The sequence below is a fragment of the Diabrotica virgifera genome, chromosome 9 (assembly GCF_917563875.1).
Source record: "Diabrotica virgifera virgifera chromosome 9, PGI_DIABVI_V3a".
In the NCBI taxonomy this organism is placed as follows: domain Eukaryota; kingdom Metazoa; phylum Arthropoda; class Insecta; order Coleoptera; family Chrysomelidae; genus Diabrotica; species Diabrotica virgifera.
The window spans coordinates 151,175,456-151,194,446 of NC_065451.1; the positions used below are offsets into that span (position 1 = coordinate 151,175,456).

General features: G+C 35.3%; 1 protein-coding gene across 3 annotated transcripts in view; it reads left to right on the forward strand.

The window, feature by feature from the left end:
• The window catches only part of LOC126892332 (proton-coupled amino acid transporter-like protein pathetic), a 193,401-nt gene that overhangs the window by 164,937 nt on the left and 9,473 nt on the right, over positions 1-18,991 (forward strand). For all 3 annotated transcript variants that reach the window (XM_050661839.1, XM_050661841.1, XM_050661840.1), the window contains 2 exons: positions 2,357-2,717; positions 7,950-8,128. In XM_050661839.1, coding sequence (XP_050517796.1) covers positions 2,357-2,717; positions 7,950-8,128 — 540 coding nt within the window. The remainder of the gene's footprint in view (positions 1-2,356; positions 2,718-7,949; positions 8,129-18,991) is intronic.

The following is an 18,991-nucleotide window of genomic DNA, read 5'->3' on the forward strand; positions in this document are numbered from 1 at the left end:
TTGTAAACGTGGATTATACAACAAAACAAATTAATATTCAATTCAGCCCTGTAACTTATTAAAATAAATATTATAGAAGTTTTCAGGGACTTTCAGCTCTCGGTAATAATGTAGTCTTTCATTCTGAGTTTAAATTTTTCAAAAATATTTATTAGTTTTCTCAGGATTCGAAGAAAATGAATACAATTAAAATACATTGAGAATTTTGACATGCGTCACAATTTTGCATTAACTCAATGTAAAATTCTAAACTGTTAAATTCCAGCTTCCCTAATTATTTGACATCAAAAGAAATTAGAAACTATTTGTAGAGGAATGAAATCTGTATTGAAAACAACTGTTAAAAATGTAATACATTTCAGTTTTCGGCCCAAACTTAGGCCACACACAATGCAATAATGTTCACATTTTTGAACTGTCAATATTTTTATTTTATCATCTATTGTTTAAAAACAATACAGTTGATAAGATACTCTCAGTTGCGGAGAAAGTATTAATAATAAAGATTAATAATAAAGTCTAATAACCGTGGAACAGAATAAGCTATCTGACAAATTTTAAGATTTGGCAGTGACATTGACAGTATGTAAATATTAAGTATTTATCCTTCAAAATACACTGCTCAATTTTCTACAAAATACGCTTCAAGAGTCGTATCAGTTTTTTTTGGAACCAGGTGTACCTTTAAAAATAAAAAACCGCATTTTTTCGGTTTTTTTTTCGTTTTTTGATACAATTTTATACATATTTTTCAAAAAAGGTAACACCGTCACTAGAATAGGTAAAAAAATGAAAAATAATTGGGGTTTGTTTAATAAAATTTTTTTGTAACGCCATCAATTTTCAAGATACAGGGCGTTGAAGAAAACAAAATTTTACACATTTTTTACGATTTTGCCGAAACTACTGGCAACATTGCAATAAAATTTGGCAGGTTTTAAGAGGTAGTTATTGTGCATTTTTTGACATACAACTAAGAATTTTATATTCATCATTGGCGCGCATACGGGTAATGGTCTGAACTTTTTAAAGAAAAAAAGATGGTACACCAGTGACATATTTCAAATTAACAATCATTTTTGAATTCCTCGTTCCATTTGTGACAAAAAATCTGTCTTCCCAATTTTTTCATACGACGCGCCGTTTTGTTGCAAAAAATAAAATATCTTAACGCTTCCAAAGTATTCGAATTAATTTTTATAATGGATGTACGAGTTTATGTATGTATGTAGATGTAGAAACTACTAGAAGTTCGAACGCTTTGTAAGGGTTAAGATCTTTTATTTTTTGAATAAAAGTGGCGCGTCGTATGAAAAAATAAGAAGATAGATTTTTTGTCACAAATTGAACGAGGAATTCAAAAACGATTGTTAATTTGAAATATGTCAGTGGCGTACTATCTTTATTCTTTAAAAATTCAGACCATTAGCCCTATGCGCGCCAATGATGAATATCAAATCCTTAATTGTATGTCAAAACATGCACAATAACTACTTCTTAAAACCCGCCAAGTTTTATTACAATATTGCCAGTAGTTTCAGCAAAATCGTAAAAAATGTGTAAAATTTTGTTTTCTTTAACGCCCTGTATCTTGAGAATGGATAGCGTTACAAAAAAATTTTATAAAGCAAACCCCAATTAATTTTCAGTTTTTTACCTATTTTAGTGACGGTGTTACCTTTTTTGAAAAATATGTATAAAATTGTATCAAAAAATGAAAAAAAAAAACCTAAAAAATGCGGTTTTTAATTTTCAACGGTACGTTTCACCAATTTTAAAAATCTGAAAAAATTCAGGGTGAAAGATTGTGCAAAAATACACGTTATAATTGATTTTCGTAAAAACGAGTGTCTTAGTTTTTTTTTCAGAGTTATTTAAAAGTTTAAAATTGTTCTAAAAATTCGAATTTTCCGCCAAAAAATAAAAAAAAATTTTCATGTAGATCTTTTTAAAACTTACAACTCTTTTAAATAAAGTTTTTGGCTAGCTCTTGATACGGCTGAGATAAAAAATAAAAACATAAAAAGCCTAATTAGGCTCTAGGGGGGTCACGTGACCACCTAGGGGGCTAAAAATTTCAGAAAGTGAGTTCCTCCATATGTGCTAAAAAGTGGCCTATATGGAATTTAAATCGAGTTGGGGGCACTTTTCACCATCTTACCCGGCTAGGCCCTTAACGAATAATTTAAGCTATTATGCAAGTAAAGATTATCCAAGAATATTCTAAAACTAAAAGAAATAGCCATTTCTATTTTGCTGGTGAAGTTGATCGCAACAAATAGAATTTGCTAATGTTTACATCTATCGCGCAGTGTTGTCGTTTAAAGGGTATTTATCTATCTATTTTTTGTTTCAGGAACCTTATACGTTTTGGGCTATTCGTGACGTATTTTATGACCTGCAGTTGCTATACTGTGATCATGGCCAAAAACTTCAACTACGTCGTCAACCACCACCTGGGATATGACGTGGAAATTAGGATAACAATAGCAATTATGATGGTTCCTCTTATTCTATTGGCCTACGTACCTAACTTGAAATATTTAGCTCCATTTTCCATGGTTGCTAATGGATTCATGGCTGTAGGATTAGGAATTACGTTTTACTACCTTGTGATTAACCTCAAACCCGTTTCTGAAGTTGCTATGATAGCGGATGTTGGTACCATGCCTGTGTTCCTCAGCATTACAATATTTGCCATTGAAGCAATTGGTGTGGTGAGTATATTACTATTATACAGTCGAATTTGTCTGGCAATTATGTTTTCTAGATATATATAACATAAATGTTACGACCTACATAAATCACCAAAAACGTCCAATAACTATGTTTTAAAGTTCAAACCGATTATCAGCAAAGACAATCAATCAGATCAGATGTTGTTTATCAAGTAAATGATAGGCACTGTAATGCAATAAATATTGGATAGACGCATCAGTATTTACATAGACGAATTGTTGCACACAAAAATAGCATACGAAAAGAAAATATCGACAACTGTCCAGACATAACAAAAGATGAGGTATTGGAAGCGATAAAACGAACAAATAGCAACAAGGTGACAGGTCCTAATCAAGTACCGGTAGAAATAATAAAGCTTATAGTATAGAAAAAGAGTGCGTCACAGTTTTTCGGTTTCTTTCTAACGCATTAAATTGTATGTGACAGAAAAAAAGGCACGTCCGCGATTACAGACATTTACAACATTTATTCTAGTTATTCTAGTTGTCGATAGATGGCGCCATAATAAAAAAATAATTTTTTTTTAATTAGATAATAATATTACAAATATAATCTGTATAATTTATAAGACTATACAAATCAAAGAAAATACCATTTTATAAATGCAAGAAACACATTTGATGTGTTTTTATTCCAAATTGAAAATAAAATGTGACAACTGTCAGATTTAACTAAAATGTCATGTTAGAATAAATGTCATAAATGTGTATTATCACGGACTTACCCTTTTTCCTATCATTTGTTACGCACTGAAAAATGCTCATGAAAAGGACAATATATTGGAATATTGGTCGATTTATATAATACAATTAATAGTAAAGGAATCATTTCCAGAGAATGGCTGATGTCTACATCCATAACAATGACTTCCACCACTCTGTTCAAAGTATATTAATGGTCTCCCGTTTTATACCGCCAACGCGGCTTTGGGATTATGGCAGGGTAGTCTGGTATCTCTAGGGCCTACGGTATACAAGGAAGTACGCTTTAACCCTCGTATTATTACCTCTGGTTTTACCCAAGGTACTCATTTTATTCAGGCTCAGTTGACGTGAGGCCTATAGACATTTTAAAAATGTCTAGATGTAAACGCAGGCGCGGCGCTGGGAATCGAACCCCAGAGCTATCCAGGCCCTCTGTTCAAAGTATACTCAGAAGAAATAATCCAGAAACTACTAGAAGCACTAACTACGGGAATAAAAGTAAATGATCGACCAATCAGTAATATACGGTTGTATATCAGGTTGTAAATGATTGTATATAAATAGTTGACAGGGTGGTAGAAGTCAGTTAAGAAAGTCAAATAAGAAAGTGGATTGTCCCTAAACACAAAAAGACACAAAATTTATGTTGAAAATAAAATTAGTATATACACAATAGGACAAAGAACGGAGGTAAAGGAACTAACAGCACAAAAACACATATGTAGAAAAGGATACATGGACTGACTATCTAAAGTAGATAGTCAGTCTATCTATGTAGATCATGTCAGTATCTATGTAGAGGAAGAATACATGACTCTACAGCCGAAAACACCAGAAATTACCACAAATGAAGAAGTTAATATAAGTACACAGGAAGTTCTAAAAACACTTGAAAAACTGAAGAGCAGAAAAGTTGCAGGTAAAGACTGAATACCAAACGAATTGCTGAATTATTGTGGAGTAGGAATGACAGTAACAGCAATGGTTACCAGAATAACAAACGAGGAAGTGGCTCAAGCGCTTCAAAAAATAAAGAAAGGAAAAGCAGTCGGACCAGATGACATTCCTGGGGAAGTATGGAGAGCATTGGAGAGACAGGAATAAGTTGGCTAGCAGGTCTATTTAATAGAATTATGGAAGTTGGACAAATGCCAGACGAATGGAGAAGCAGTATATTAGTACCTGTCTACAAAAACAAGGGAGACATACAACAATGTACAAACTACAGGGCTATAAAACTACTTAGCCACACCATGAAAATATGGGAGAGAGTAATTGATAGACGGATACGTGAAGAAACCGAAATATCCGATAATCAATTTGGCTTTATGCAGGGCAGATCAACAACAGATGCAATTTTCATTGTAAGGCAACTCATGGAAAAATACAGGAATAAAGAGAGCAACGCTCATATGGTACTCATTGATCTTGGGAAAGCATATGATAGAGTTCCTCGAGAGATTCTGTGGTGGGCACTCAATAAGAAAGGAGTCCCTGGCGAATATGTAAGGATTGTGACAGATATGTATGAGGGAGTAACGACTAGTGTTAGGACAGGTGTGGGAGAGACTGATAAATTACAAGTGAAAGTAGGATTGCACCATAGGCTCGGTGCTTCTTCTTCTTTAAGTCCGTCTCCTATCGGAGGTTGGAAATCATCACAGCTATTCTTATTTTACTGGCGGCTGCCCTAAATAGGTCGATAGAACTGCAGCCGAACCATTCCCTCAGATTTCTTAACCAAGATATTCTGCGCCTACCGATACTTCTCTTACCCCTGATTTTACCCTGAATGATCAGTCTCAGCAGCGAGTATTTGTCACCTCTCATAACATGGCCAAAGTATTCAAGCTTTCTTCTTTTCACAGTAAGTACAACTTCACATCCTTTTCCGATCCGACGTAAAATTTCGGCATTCGTCACGTGGTCCACCCAAGATACACGTAGCATTCTACGGTAACACCACATCTCAAAAGCTTCAATGTTTTTAATGCTGCCCATCTTGATGGTCCATGACTCAACTCCGTATAATAAAGTGGAGAAGATATAACACCGCAGCATACGCACTCTCAGATCAAGATTTATGTCACGACTACAGAGAAATATTTTCATCTTGTTAAATGCTGATCTAGCTATTTCTATTCTTGCTCTTATTTCTTTTGTTTGATCGCCTGTATGATCCAGGCAAGCTCCAAGGTATTTATAGGAGGATACCTTTTCTATAACCGTGTTATTGACAACCAAATCATTCCTGGCGTGTGGATCTTTTGTTATTACCATCCATTTAGTTTTTCTGAGGTTTAATGTAAGTCCGTAGCTGTTGCAGTAGTGGTTAGTGCGTTCCATCAGTCGTTGCAGATCTGTAAGATTGTCTGCTAATATCACTGTGTCGTCAGCGTATCTCAAATTGTTGATTGTATTTCCGTTGATCACTACACCACAACTAACGTCCGACAGAGCTTCTTTAAATATGACTTCGCTATAAAAATTAAACAAAAGAGGAGACAGAATACACCCCTGTCTTACTCCTCTACATATTTTGATCTCCTCGGTCATTTCATCATCTACCTTGACTTGTGCTGTTTGATTCCAATACAAATTAGTTATTATTCTAATATCTTTTCCATCAATGTTCTTTTCGATTAGAAGTTGTCTCAGTCGGTCGTGTCGGACTCTATCGAAGGCCTTCTCAAAGTCTATAAAGCAGGCGTATACATCCTTATTGATATCCAAACACCGTTGAAATAGTACGCCCACACCAAAGAGCGCTTCCCTCGTACCAAGGCCGTTCCTGAAGCCCATTTGTGTTTCACTTATATCTTCTTCAAGTTTGCGGAAAATTCTATTATGAATGATTTTTAGAAAAACTTTAAGCATATGACTCATCAGGGCAATCGTTCTGTAATCCGAGCACTCTTTTACATTTGATTTTTTAGGTATTAAAATGAATGTGGACCTTAACCAGTCTTGTGGTATTATTCCAGTATCATATATGTTGTTAAATAACTCTAGTATCATGTTCATCACTTCTCCATCAATAAGTTTTAATACTTCAACCGGTATTTCATCAGGCCCTGGTGTCTTACCATCCTTGGTGTTTTTTTTTAAAGCATATTCCAGTTCTTGTTTAAGTATCATTAAACCCTTCATTTCTTCTCGTTTCACTGTTATTAATTCTCTTTCGTCGTCAAAAAGTTCTTTTACATATTCTTTCCATCTTGTGAGTTTTTGTTTGAAATCTATTATAATCTTGCCTTCTGAATCATTCACCATTCCACTATGAGTCTTCTTCTTTGTACCAGTCATTTCTCTGATCTTCTTATGCATGCCGAAACTATCGTACTTTCTCTCACATTCCTCAATATCCTTGCATTGTTCTGACAGCCACTTTTCTTTTTCCTCTTTGATCATTCTCTTGGTGCTTAGTCCTTATTTATTCTCATTAGTTTTGGACCAGATAACAGCGAAACTACAGGGTAGCATTCCATGGTGCCTAATGTTTGCTGATGATGTAGTGTTAATACGAAATAGTGAAAGAGACTTAGAACAAAGACTGGAACAGTGGAGACAAGCTCTGGAGGAAAAAGGTTTAAAATTTAGTAGGACAAAACAGAGTATTTGGAATGTTCATTTAAAGATGGAGTTACTACAAATAAAATTGTATCTTTGGATGGCGAAATGATTGTGAAAAGCAATAGTTTTAAGTACCTAGGATCGGTATTACAGAGTAATGGAGAAATAGATGGAGATGCATGCAGTAGAATTAGGGCTGGATGGACGAAGTGGAAAGAAGCGAGTGGTGTGTTGTGTGACAGAAAAATTCCAATGAAGCTGAAGGGAAAATTCTATAAAACAGCCATAAGACCGGCTATGATGTACGGAACTGAATGTTGGGCAGTGAAAAAGAGAGAGGAACAACGAATGCATGTGGCGGAAATGAGAATGCTTAGATGGATGAGTGGAGTGACAAAGAAGGATAAAATTAGAAATGAGTCTATTACTGGAAGTCTAGGTGTGGCACCAATTGATGCCAAAATGAGAGAGCATAGTTTAAGATGGTTTGGTCATGTTCAACGTCGAGACGTTAATCACCCAATACGAAGAATAGCTGAAGTGCAGATTCCTGGAAGGAGTAGGAGAGGAAGACCAAAAAAGACCTGGGGGAGACGATAAGGCAGGACATATTGGTAAAGGGGATTAACATTGATATGACCCAAGATAGAATTGTGTGGAGAAATGCAATTAGGGAAGCTGAAACCACATATGGATAAGGCAAAGAGAGAATGATGAGGAATGACAGAAGAATATCATTAACAAAGTTATAAAACAACAAAATACCGGAAGAAAGGAGAACGAGCGAATTAATTATTCTACTATTCAAAAAAGGAGATAAAAACAGCCAGAAAACTATAGAGTTTCTTGTTTCTATAGTTCTGTGCCTAGTAATTAAATCAGTAATTAACGAACATTTGTAGTTATTAAATAGTATTGCTTCTTTTCTAGATTATGCCATTGGAAAATAATATGGGAACTCCTCAGTCTTTCATCGGTTTATGTGGAGTATTGAATCAAGGAATGAGCGGAGTTACCTTAGTATACATACTCATCGGGTTCTTTGGATATCTTGCTTTTGGAGACCAGGTTGAAGGATCAGTTACCTTAAATCTACCTAAAGAAGCCATGTAAGTATTTCAAAAATTTTCTCATTATTTTTTAAATGTTTTTATCAAAAATTTATGTATTAAGTTTTCTTCCTAAGTTGTTTTATATTTTAAAGATATAATAAATAATCTATCTATATGTATAAGGATTTTTACAGCTGTCGCCGCCTTCCTTCTTTCAGTTAACGTCTCCAGTCCTTTCTATGCTGCCATTCTCCATCTCCAAGGTTTCGTCTTTCCATGGCCTCGTTCCCTTCATCTCTCCATGATCTTCGGGGTCTACCTCTTCTTCTATTTCCTTTAGGGATCCAATCCGAAATCTTTGATATCCACCTTATACGATCTGCTCTTCTCACATGTCCATACCAAATTAAACGTTTTTCTTCGATGTAGCTGAGTATGTCTTGCTCTACTGCCATTCTTAGTTTTATCTCATTTTTCTGCGATCTATTCTTGTCATTCTGCAGGTTCTTCTCATGAACTCCATTTAAGTTGCTGTAATTTTGGACCTGTTTCGTTTGTGATATAATACTGTTCTTCTATAATTAGAATCTGATGAAGATTATTAAGCAATTTTATTATAACAAAGATTGTATACACACAGATACATAATCGTTCCTCTTCTACACAGCTGAAAGATTTTTCTTTTGAGACATATGAGTAAGTCCGATTTTTAAATGCTTGTCGGTTAGACGAGACCCCTGGTATTAAGACCCCATATCCATATTAAAAAAGCCGGTTTCGGTATAAATTAGAACGACGTTTCTGTTTATACTGAAGACGGCTTTTTTACGATACAAAATAGATTCTCTACATTTATTATTTCATCATCATTATCAGTAGCTGGACAATTTTTTTGGGTCCTGGCTTGTTCTAGGATTTTCCGCCATTCTGTTCTGTTCCTTGCATTGTTCTTCCAGTGGGTAATCTCAAGTGTTTTCAGATCTTGTTCCACTTGTTACATGTATCTAAGTTTGGGTCTTCCCTTTGACCTTCTCCCTACTGGTGTTTGCTTCATTATATGTTTTGGTGTTTCGGTCTCCAACATTCGTTCAACATGGCCCATCCAGCGCAGACGTCCGATCTTTATGGATGTTATGACGTCGGGTTCGTTGTATGCTGCGTATAGTTCAAAATTATATCTTCTGCGCCATACGTCATTTTCTTTCACCCCCTTATATATGTATCTAAGGATTTTTCGTTCAAACGTACCTAATAAGTTCTCATCGCTTTTCGACAGTGTCCATGTCTCTGATCCATATATAAGGACCGGTTTTATCAGGGTTTTGTATATTTTGCATTTGGTTTTTCTCGTGATGTTGTTAGATCTTAGATGTTTAATGAGTCCATTATATGTTTTATGAGCAATGTGTATTCTTCTCTTAACTTCTTCGCTGACATTGTTATCTGCGGTAACTAGTGAACCTAGATATGTAAACATTTTTACGCTTTCGATGTTATAGTTTCCTATTGTCAGGTTCTGTAGGTTTCTTTGGCCTGTCGATTTGCTGGCCTTCATGTATTTGGTTTTTATTTCATTAATATTTAGGCCACTGTTTTATGCCGCTCTTTCTATAGCATTAAATGCTTCTATCATTTCTCTTTTGCTTCTAGCTATGATATCAACATCATCTGCAAATGCCAATATTTGTACACTTTTTGTTATTATTGTTCCTCTGGTGTTGACTTTTGACTCTCTAATTATTTTCTCTAATGTGATGTTAAATAGAATACAGGATAGGGCATCTCCCTGTCGTAGGCCCGTTCTAACATGGATTGTATCTGTTAGTGCGTCTTGAATTCGAACCCTGCTTTGTACTTTAAGTGTTTCTTTTACTATATCAATGAGATGAGTTGGAATATTAAACTCTTTCAGGGCGTTGATCAGAAATTCTCGATGGATACTATCATAGGCACTCTCGAAGTCAATGAAGAGATGATGTGTTTCTATATTAAATTCACTAGTCTTTTCCAAGATTTGTCTCAAAACGAAGATCTGATCTATTGTGGATTTCTGCCTGCAGAAACCACATTGATATCCCCCAACTATTTGTTCCGCATATGGTCTCAATCGCTCAGACACAATATTTGACAGTATTTTATATGCCAGAGACAGTAGCGTTATTGTCCGGTAGTTTTTACATTGAAGCTGATCTCCCTTTTTATGTAGTGGAATGATTACTCCGGTATTCCAGTCTTGTGGCAGTTGTTTATTATCCCATATGTTCACTATAAGTTCGTGTATCGCATTCAATAGGGAGTCTCCGCCTTCTTTTATTAATTCTGCGCTAATGTTGTCCAATCCAGGTGACTTGTTGTTTTTCAGTCTGGTAACTGCTTCTTGCATTTCAGCTACTGAAGGGGGGGGGGGGTTGTTTCTCTGGTATCCGTTTGATCCAGTATAATTTCATCGTATAGTGGATCTCCGTTTTGTTCAAACTTTTCTTTGAAGAATTTAGTCCATCTTTGCAGTATTTCACTCTGTTGAGTTACTATATCTCCTTCTTTGTCTCTGCATTGTTCTTGGTTTAAATTCTTTTCTGCTTTTGTTAAGTTTTTGTTAGAATTTTCTGGTTTCTGTTGGTTTATTTAATTCTTCAATTTCTTGGAGTTCTTTTTTCTATGTGTTCTCTTTTCTTTCTGCGGTGTATTTTCTTCTCTTCCCTCCTTAGCATTCTATATTCCTCCTCTGCCTGTCTTGTTATATGTCTTTGTTGTAGTCGTTGATATGCATTATTTTTTCTCTCTGTTATGTTACGACACTGTTCATCGAACCACTTGCCTTCAGTTGATTTGACCTTTTTTTGTAGACCCAAGGTCTCTTTGGCAGCGTCTTGTATGATGTTTTTATACGCTTCCCATTCTCTGTTTATATCCTCGTGCTTTTGTCTGTTTTCTAGCTTTTCTTTTATATATTTTTTGTATTTGGCCCTTTTGCTGTTGTCTGCTAAGTTTTTTATTTCATTTTTTTCAATTTTGGATCCCTTTTCTTTTCTAATGTTTGAGATTCTGGCTCTTATTCTACTTTCCACTAGGTAGTGATCTGAGTCTGCGTTTGCCCCTCGTCTGCTGCATACGTTTATTACATCTGAGTGATGTCTAGGGTCAATAATAACATGATCGATCATGTTTACTGTAACCCCATCTGGAGTAACATTTATTATTTACATTATTTAAAATGTACTTTCAATTGTAAGTATATACATATATTGTTAAACAGAAATTTAATAAATAATCAAAAAGTATAATCAATCAGTTTTCTGGCATTTCAAGTTGCTAGAGTCCTCATTACGCTTAAATCTTAATCATAGTTTACTTAAAAATTTTGACCTATTTTTAAATCATAGTTTAATTTATCAAAGGCTTTTTTGCTAATCCTATGCTACGTGGGAGCTCACATGTCTGGTTATCTCTGCCCAACCGAATTTCATGTCCCAAGTATGTACTTAGTCATGATGCAGTCTCCTCAATATCCCTTCCATCAATCAACAACAATATTAGGGTTATTTTGTTTACTACGCAGGACGGTGATCGTTACATGGACGGTTTCTGGTTATGTTGGAACAAACCTATTATAAATAAAACGGGATAATACCCGAAGGTTGGCTGTATACCATCTAGTTAAATAAAATTTAACGTGAAGAAAAAAACTCCCTGGTGTAGTTGGTATATTTAATAAGAATTTAAAACATTTTTTTTATAAAAATCCAAAAGGATTACGTTCAGAACGTTTTCGGACTTACCAGTCCATCATCAGTGAACTCCCTGTCCTTGCTAAATAGCCACAATGCCAAACACTGGTTAAGATGTCTGTTCCAACTACATATGTAATATTAAAATTTGCAAAAGAATTTGGCCTAAATTGGATGCCAATGGATTACTACCAGCAACATGATGCTCTACTCTACTGTATCACATTAAGGGATTTTTTTATGTACCTATATAACCTATTATGATTTAGCACCAGATTAGTCATTATTTGCATCTTGTTCATGCAAATCTTTAGTCTAACCCAGCGGCGCTCAAAGAGTCGATCGCGATCGACCGGTCGATCGCCAAAGTTTTTGAAGTCGATCGCAATTCACGGAAAAAATACAAATGAAAAAGATGTGGACACTAATTTACTTCTGCATACATATGTGAGGTGGTTGAAATAATTAGTCCCGAAGTAATTTCCTTTCTAGAAGAACAAGGAAAAAATTTACTTCAAAACGAAAACCTCAGTGGTCTGGCTTTTGTATCAGATTTAGCAAATCATTTGAACCTTCTTAATTTGGAACTACAGGGTAAAAATAACAATTATCGATATGATGAGCGCAGTACATTCCTGTGTCAATAAATTGTTATTATTGATTAATCAAATGAACACAGAAAGGATTTAAGCAACTTTCTATCGTTGAAAAAAAGGTTAACCGCCCATTTGAATTATATTTATTATGAGATGGAGATGCAAGTAGTTCATGGCGAGTTTGAAAGACGCTTGGCTGATTTTAAGAAACTGACAAATATTGTAACATTCATGTCTAATCCATTTTCTTGTGAAGACGTGGAAAAAATTGCCACTGAACTATTAATTACTTTCAATATGGAGATCAGTTCCGTCCAAAATGAGGCACTGAAAATAATTTCAGATACTTATATACACCGCTGGTAAGCAATTTTGGTCTTTCATACCGTATAACAAATATCCATCTTTGAGGCAAATAGCTCTGGAGCTCATAGGTATGCTTTATTGTCAAAAAATTTTACCAATTTGTGGACAAAGCTTATACAAAATAAAAAATACAATAAAAAACAAAAAATAATAAAAAACTACAAACAAAACAAAATCAGAAACAGACACCAAGTAAATGACGTGAGTTATACTACTTAATATAATTTTATAGTTATTAAGTACCTACACATTAAAAAATTAAAAATTTTGCAAACAATATGTATACAACTTCAGAGCAAAAAGAAGGCGAACGAGGAAAAGGGAAAGGGAAAGTAAATCAAAAGTTCTATGCCGCTGCAAATATGTATAAAAGTACTCGAAAGTAATAATCCTGCAAGTCAATTTGCTGAATTCAAATCGTTTATAAAAAAGTCATTCACTGTATAAAAAGCTCTCTCCAGCACATAAACTTTCAAGGCCTTGCGAAAAGCGGGAAATGCTGCAATAGATTTGATGTTAGATGGCAGGTGATTGTACATTTTTCTCGAATTGTATAGTATAGAGCACTTAACCAGCTCAGACCGTGGGGTTGGCAGATAAAGATTATGCTCCACGTTTCTAAGGGGATAGTTGTGAGTGGGTCTCTCTGGACCTTCTGATGCATGTTTGCGGATTAAACAAACGGATTCAAAAACAAACAAAGAAGGAAGAGTTAATATTTTAAATTTTTTAAAGAATTCTTGGCAATGAACTCTGCTATTGAGTCTCAGAGAGTAACGAAGTCAACTTTTGTAGTTTAAAAATACGCTCAAATTGAGTCGCACAACACGTACCCCAGAATGGAAGGGCGTACCGAAGATGAGATTCAAAAAGGGCATAATAAATGGTCCTAGATGTTGACAAATTCATTTCCGTAGCAACTGATCTTAGCGCAAAACAAGCAGAACTTAATTTTTTGTGTAAGGCATCAATGTGCAAGTTTCATTTTAGAGACTTATCCACAATAAGCCCTAAGAACTTCACCGATTCAACTACCTCTAGACTGTTGTTATTAAGTACTAAAGGTTGTATCATACTGTTGTAAGGTAGGACTTTGGTTTTAGAAACGTTAAATAACAGGAGATTCGAATCGCACCACGATTTAATGGTGACTAGGTCTGTAGCTATGGTATTGCGAAGATCCATAATATCCGTGTTACTCCAAGTAATACTAGTATCATCTGCAAAGAGACATATTTTTATTAGAAATAGTAGATAATAAAAGGTACAAATAATACTAAACAAACTATTTATTTTAAAACCGAACCGTATTATAATAATATACAAACAAAGAAATTAAGATGTGTCTTCTACAACGTATACTTCGAGACTACAGTAAAAATATCAAAAACAAAACTACTAAAATCGCTTTCACATCCATATGTCTTGTAACACGATACTTTCATGTAATCAATCCTATGTAAGAGTTTTCGACCTAAAAGGTTCGGGAAATTAGCCCGCCCACTTTGACTGCTATGTCCATTTTAACACTAATGAGAATACCATAATTTATAGTTGAATATATTCTAACATCCCTTCGCAACTAAAATTATTTTTGAATTAGTCAAACAGACCCCCTTTACTACTTAAGTACTCTAACTTAACCCTATTCAGCGGCTTAGTCAACATATCAGCTATCATATCCTCGGTAGGACAATACTTAAAGTTAACAACCCCTTTTTCATGCAATTCTTTTACGAAATGGTACTTTGTATCGATATGTTTTGTCCGATTACTGAATTTGTGATTTCCTAAAAGTTTTAGACAGCTTTGATTGTCTTCGTATATAACTATTTCCGGCTCTAAACCCACAAATTCCTTTATAACCTGTTTTAACCAAATTGCTTCCTGACAGCCTTCAGCCAATGCTATGTACTCTGCTTCAGTTGATGATAGAGACACGCAATTCTGTTTTCTACATCCCCAATTTATAGGCGAACCCCGTAATAAAAATATATACCCGCTATTGGATTTTCTGTTCCCCTTGTCTTCTGCCCAGTCAGCGTCTGCATAGCCGTATAATGCATTATCTGTTCCTTCTTGTCCTAAAATAAGCTTTTTATATTTAGTTTTCTTTAAATATCTTAACACCCTCTTTGCTTCGTTCCAATCTACTTCTTTTGGATTTTTATTCTGTTGACTTAGTATGGTGACGCTTGCCAATATATCCGGTCTAGTATTTACCGCAATATATAATAAACCACCAATCAGTTGTTGGTATATTTCACTGTTTTTCATCGGCTTCTCTCTGCTAAGCTTATAGTATCCAACATCCAGCGGTATATTGGACTCTTTTGCATCTTTCATCTTAAACTTGTTCAGCAATTTGTCAATATAACTGGCTTGATTTAAACTATATATCCCTTGATCGCACCTTTCAATCTTCATACCTAGATAATTTTGTAATAATCCCAAACTCGTTATTTCAAAATTACATTTTAGATTCTCTTCAAATGTATTAATTATCTGTGTATCCTTTGCTGCTATTAAAATGTCATCCACGTATATAAGTACGTAAACCCTTTCATTATTTTTTACCTTGATATATAAACATGTATCAATATTGCTTTTACAAAAATTCTCTTTAGATAAAACTTCATCAAGCTTTTTGTTCCAAGTTCTGGCAGATTGTTTCAAACCATATAAACTTTTATTTAATTTGCAAACACAACTTGTATCCCTTTCTTCAAATCCCTCAGGCTGTTTCATAAAAATTTCTTCTGACAGTTCTCCATTTAGAAAGGCTGTTTTTGCATCTATATGCCTTACTATGAGATTTTTTCTCCATGCCTCTGTTAATAAAATTCGAAGAGTAGCTTGCCGCGCAACCGGAGCGAACACTTCATCGTAGTCTACGCCGAATTTTTGGCTAAAACCCCTTGATACCAGCCGTGCTTTGTACTGCTTCGAGCTTTGATCTTCGCCTGTTTTTAACTTGAATACCCATTTACATGAGACTATATTCTTTCCCTTTGGTGCTTGTATTAAATCCCAAGTTTTATTTTTCCTTAATGACGTGATTTCCTCTTCCATAGCTTGCTTCCATTTTTCACTATCACTTCTTTTAAGCGCTTCTTTAAAGTTTCTAGGTTCTACTTCTTCGAGTTCTGTCAACTTTGCTATGTAGCGCTCAGGTGGAATACCTTTATTTATTCTGCTAGATCTACTATCACCTGAATTCTCTATATCGAGATCTGTATCTAATTGATAGTTAGAATCACCGTCAAATTCATGGGATTCTTCCCAACTTAAGCTCTCATACGTGTTAGATGTGTCCGTAGAATTTTCTATTTCCTCCGTGTTTTCAAAATTTGCAACCTCTCTGTCTTCTACGTCGTTTGGCTCTATTTTTTCCCGTTCCATCATGGACCCAATGGATATTTCCTCACTTTTTGCCTCCTTTTTCTCGACGCATATATTTCTCTTGGAAAACACCACACTACGGCTAATTGTAATACGTTCTGTATCTACATTTAACAATCTATACGCTTTTGATTCATCAGAGTAACCTACAAATATCAGTGACTCACCTTTTGGATCAAATTTATCCTTCATTTTTTCTTTGGGAATGTGGCTATAAACCGTAGACCCAAATATTTGCAAATTCGACACATTCGGTGTTACTTTATGCCACAATTCATAGGGCGTTTTTTCTTTCGACTTAGTAGGTAATCGATTTTGCAAATAATTGGCTGTCACTATCGCTTCCCCCCAAAATTTCTTTGCTAAACCCGCATCGATTAACATGCACCTAGCCATTTCAACTAGAGATCGATTCTTTCTCTCTGCAACCCCGTTTTGTTCTGGAGAGTACCCCGCTGTATATTGAATTTTTATACCTTTACCCTTTAAAAATTCCCTTAAATTATTATTTACGTACTCGCCACCCCTATCCGACCTAATTACTTTTGGAACCCTACCTAACTGATTACTCGCAAATTCTATAAACTCTTTTATACATTTTACCGCTGCATTTTTATGATTTAATAAATATATAGTTGTATATCTAGAAAAATCATCAATTAAAGTCAAAATATAACGTTTACCCCCTGGAGTAACGGTCTTCATGGGCCCGCAAATATCCGAATGTAATAAGTCAAGAATATTAAATGTATTGCTATGAGAAAATTTTGGAAAACTCTTACGTAAAATTTTACCTTTCATACAGCATTCACAAGTTTCCCTAATCCTACAGTCTGTCATATCAATCCCGACTGCCATTTTCTTTTCCATTAAGTGTTTGACTGCATCCATGTCCCTGTGTCCAAACCGTCTATGCCATGCATGTTGACAGTTGCTGGAGTGCTCCACAGCAATCAATCCATGGTCCACAGTTGAAAGTTTGTATAAGTCCGGTGAAGGCACCGCACTCGCGACGACTTTTCCGTGTAAAGCGATTTTACACTCGTTTTTATCGAATTGCACAATATGTCCCGCACTTGTTAGCTTTTTCACCGAAAGCAGATTTGAGTCTAATCCCGGCACATACAACACTTCGTCGATTTTTAAATTTTCCACTCCCGATCCAGTCACGCTCTCAATAAGTCCTGTCCCTATACCCTGAACCTCGGAGTATTGCCCTTTCTCCGCCAAACTTACAACGCCCTTTCTGCTACCGTCAAATTGGGTATAGAATCCTTTGTAATTAACCATGTGGCTCGAAGCTCCTGAGTCCATATACCACGAAGCAGAATCCCTTTTTCCGTCCCTTGAGCTATAATTGACCATAAAACATGCATCATCAGTACCTTCAGTGACTTTATTGGCCTTTTCCTTCTTAAACGCTTTGTACTTAAAGCAATCTCGTTTAAAATGGCCCTTCCGGTTACAAAAATAACACTGCCTTGCTTCTGCCCTTGCAGTACCATTATTTTTGTTACCCTCGTATACTGACTTCATCACCGATTCCTCCTGATTTCTTCCCAAAGCTCCCTGACGTCTCCTGTACTCATCTATTAATTTACTCGTAACAAATTCTAGAGTAAATTCACTCGATGGCCTACTTTCCAGCGCTGTAATAAAAAAACTGTATGAGTCTGGAAGAGTTCCCAGCAAAATTTCTGCTGAGAACCTGTCCTTAATTTCTTCCCCTAAGGCGGCCAGTTTATTCAACGATTCTAGGAATAAACTAATGTGTGCTTCCATATCACCATTCTCCTCTAGCGATAGCCTACAGATTTGCTTTAACAAAAACACCATACTAGACAAACTTGATTTCTGATGATACTCCCTTAGCGCTATCCACGCATCGCGCGCGAATTCCCTGTTCCGGATATGCACTAATTGATTAACGTCAACAAGTAAGGCTATAGTTGACAAAGCCTTATCATTTTGTTTTTTCCAAGAACTGCTTCGATCTGCTTCTAATGGTAACTCACTCGAAACTATTTCCCATAGATCAGCATTGATGAGTAACATTTTCACTAAATAACTCCAAGATTGATAGTTCTTGCCGTTCAACTTTTCGACGTTATATTTCGCACTCTCCGCCATTATGTATTCGGTTAACACGAAAATTTCGCGACTGTACACTTTTAATTATTATCTTAATACAGGTGAGCTAACAACGTAACTGAGCCCAGAACCTATTAGAAATAGTAGATAATAAAAGGTACAAATAATACTAAACAAACTATTTATTTTAAAACCGAACCGTATTATAATAATATACAAACAAAGAAATTAAGATGTGTCTTCTACAACGTATACTTCGAGACTACAGTAAAAATATCAAAAACAAAACTACTAAAATCGCTTTCACATCCATATGTCTTGTAACACGATACTTTCATGTAATCAATCCTATGTAAGAGTTTTCGACCTAAAAGGTTCGGGGAATTAGCCCGCCCACTTTGACTGGTATGTCCATTTTAACACTAATGAGAATACCATAATTTATAGTTGAATATATTCTAATAATTTTACCTTTAATGTTCAGACTAGAGATGTCATTTATGTATATCAGAAACAATATAGGGCCTAGAACTGAACCCTGAGGTACCCCACATTCTAATGGCATACAAGAAGACGTCTTCGTGTCAACCCTTACAAACTGACTTCTTTTATTAAGATATGATTTAAGCCATTTAAGAGCCTTTCCCCTATATCCGTAGTGCTGTAATTTGTCAGTCAAGATGGGATGGTTTACACGATCGAATGCTTTAGAGAAATCACAGAAAATTGTTGCTGTA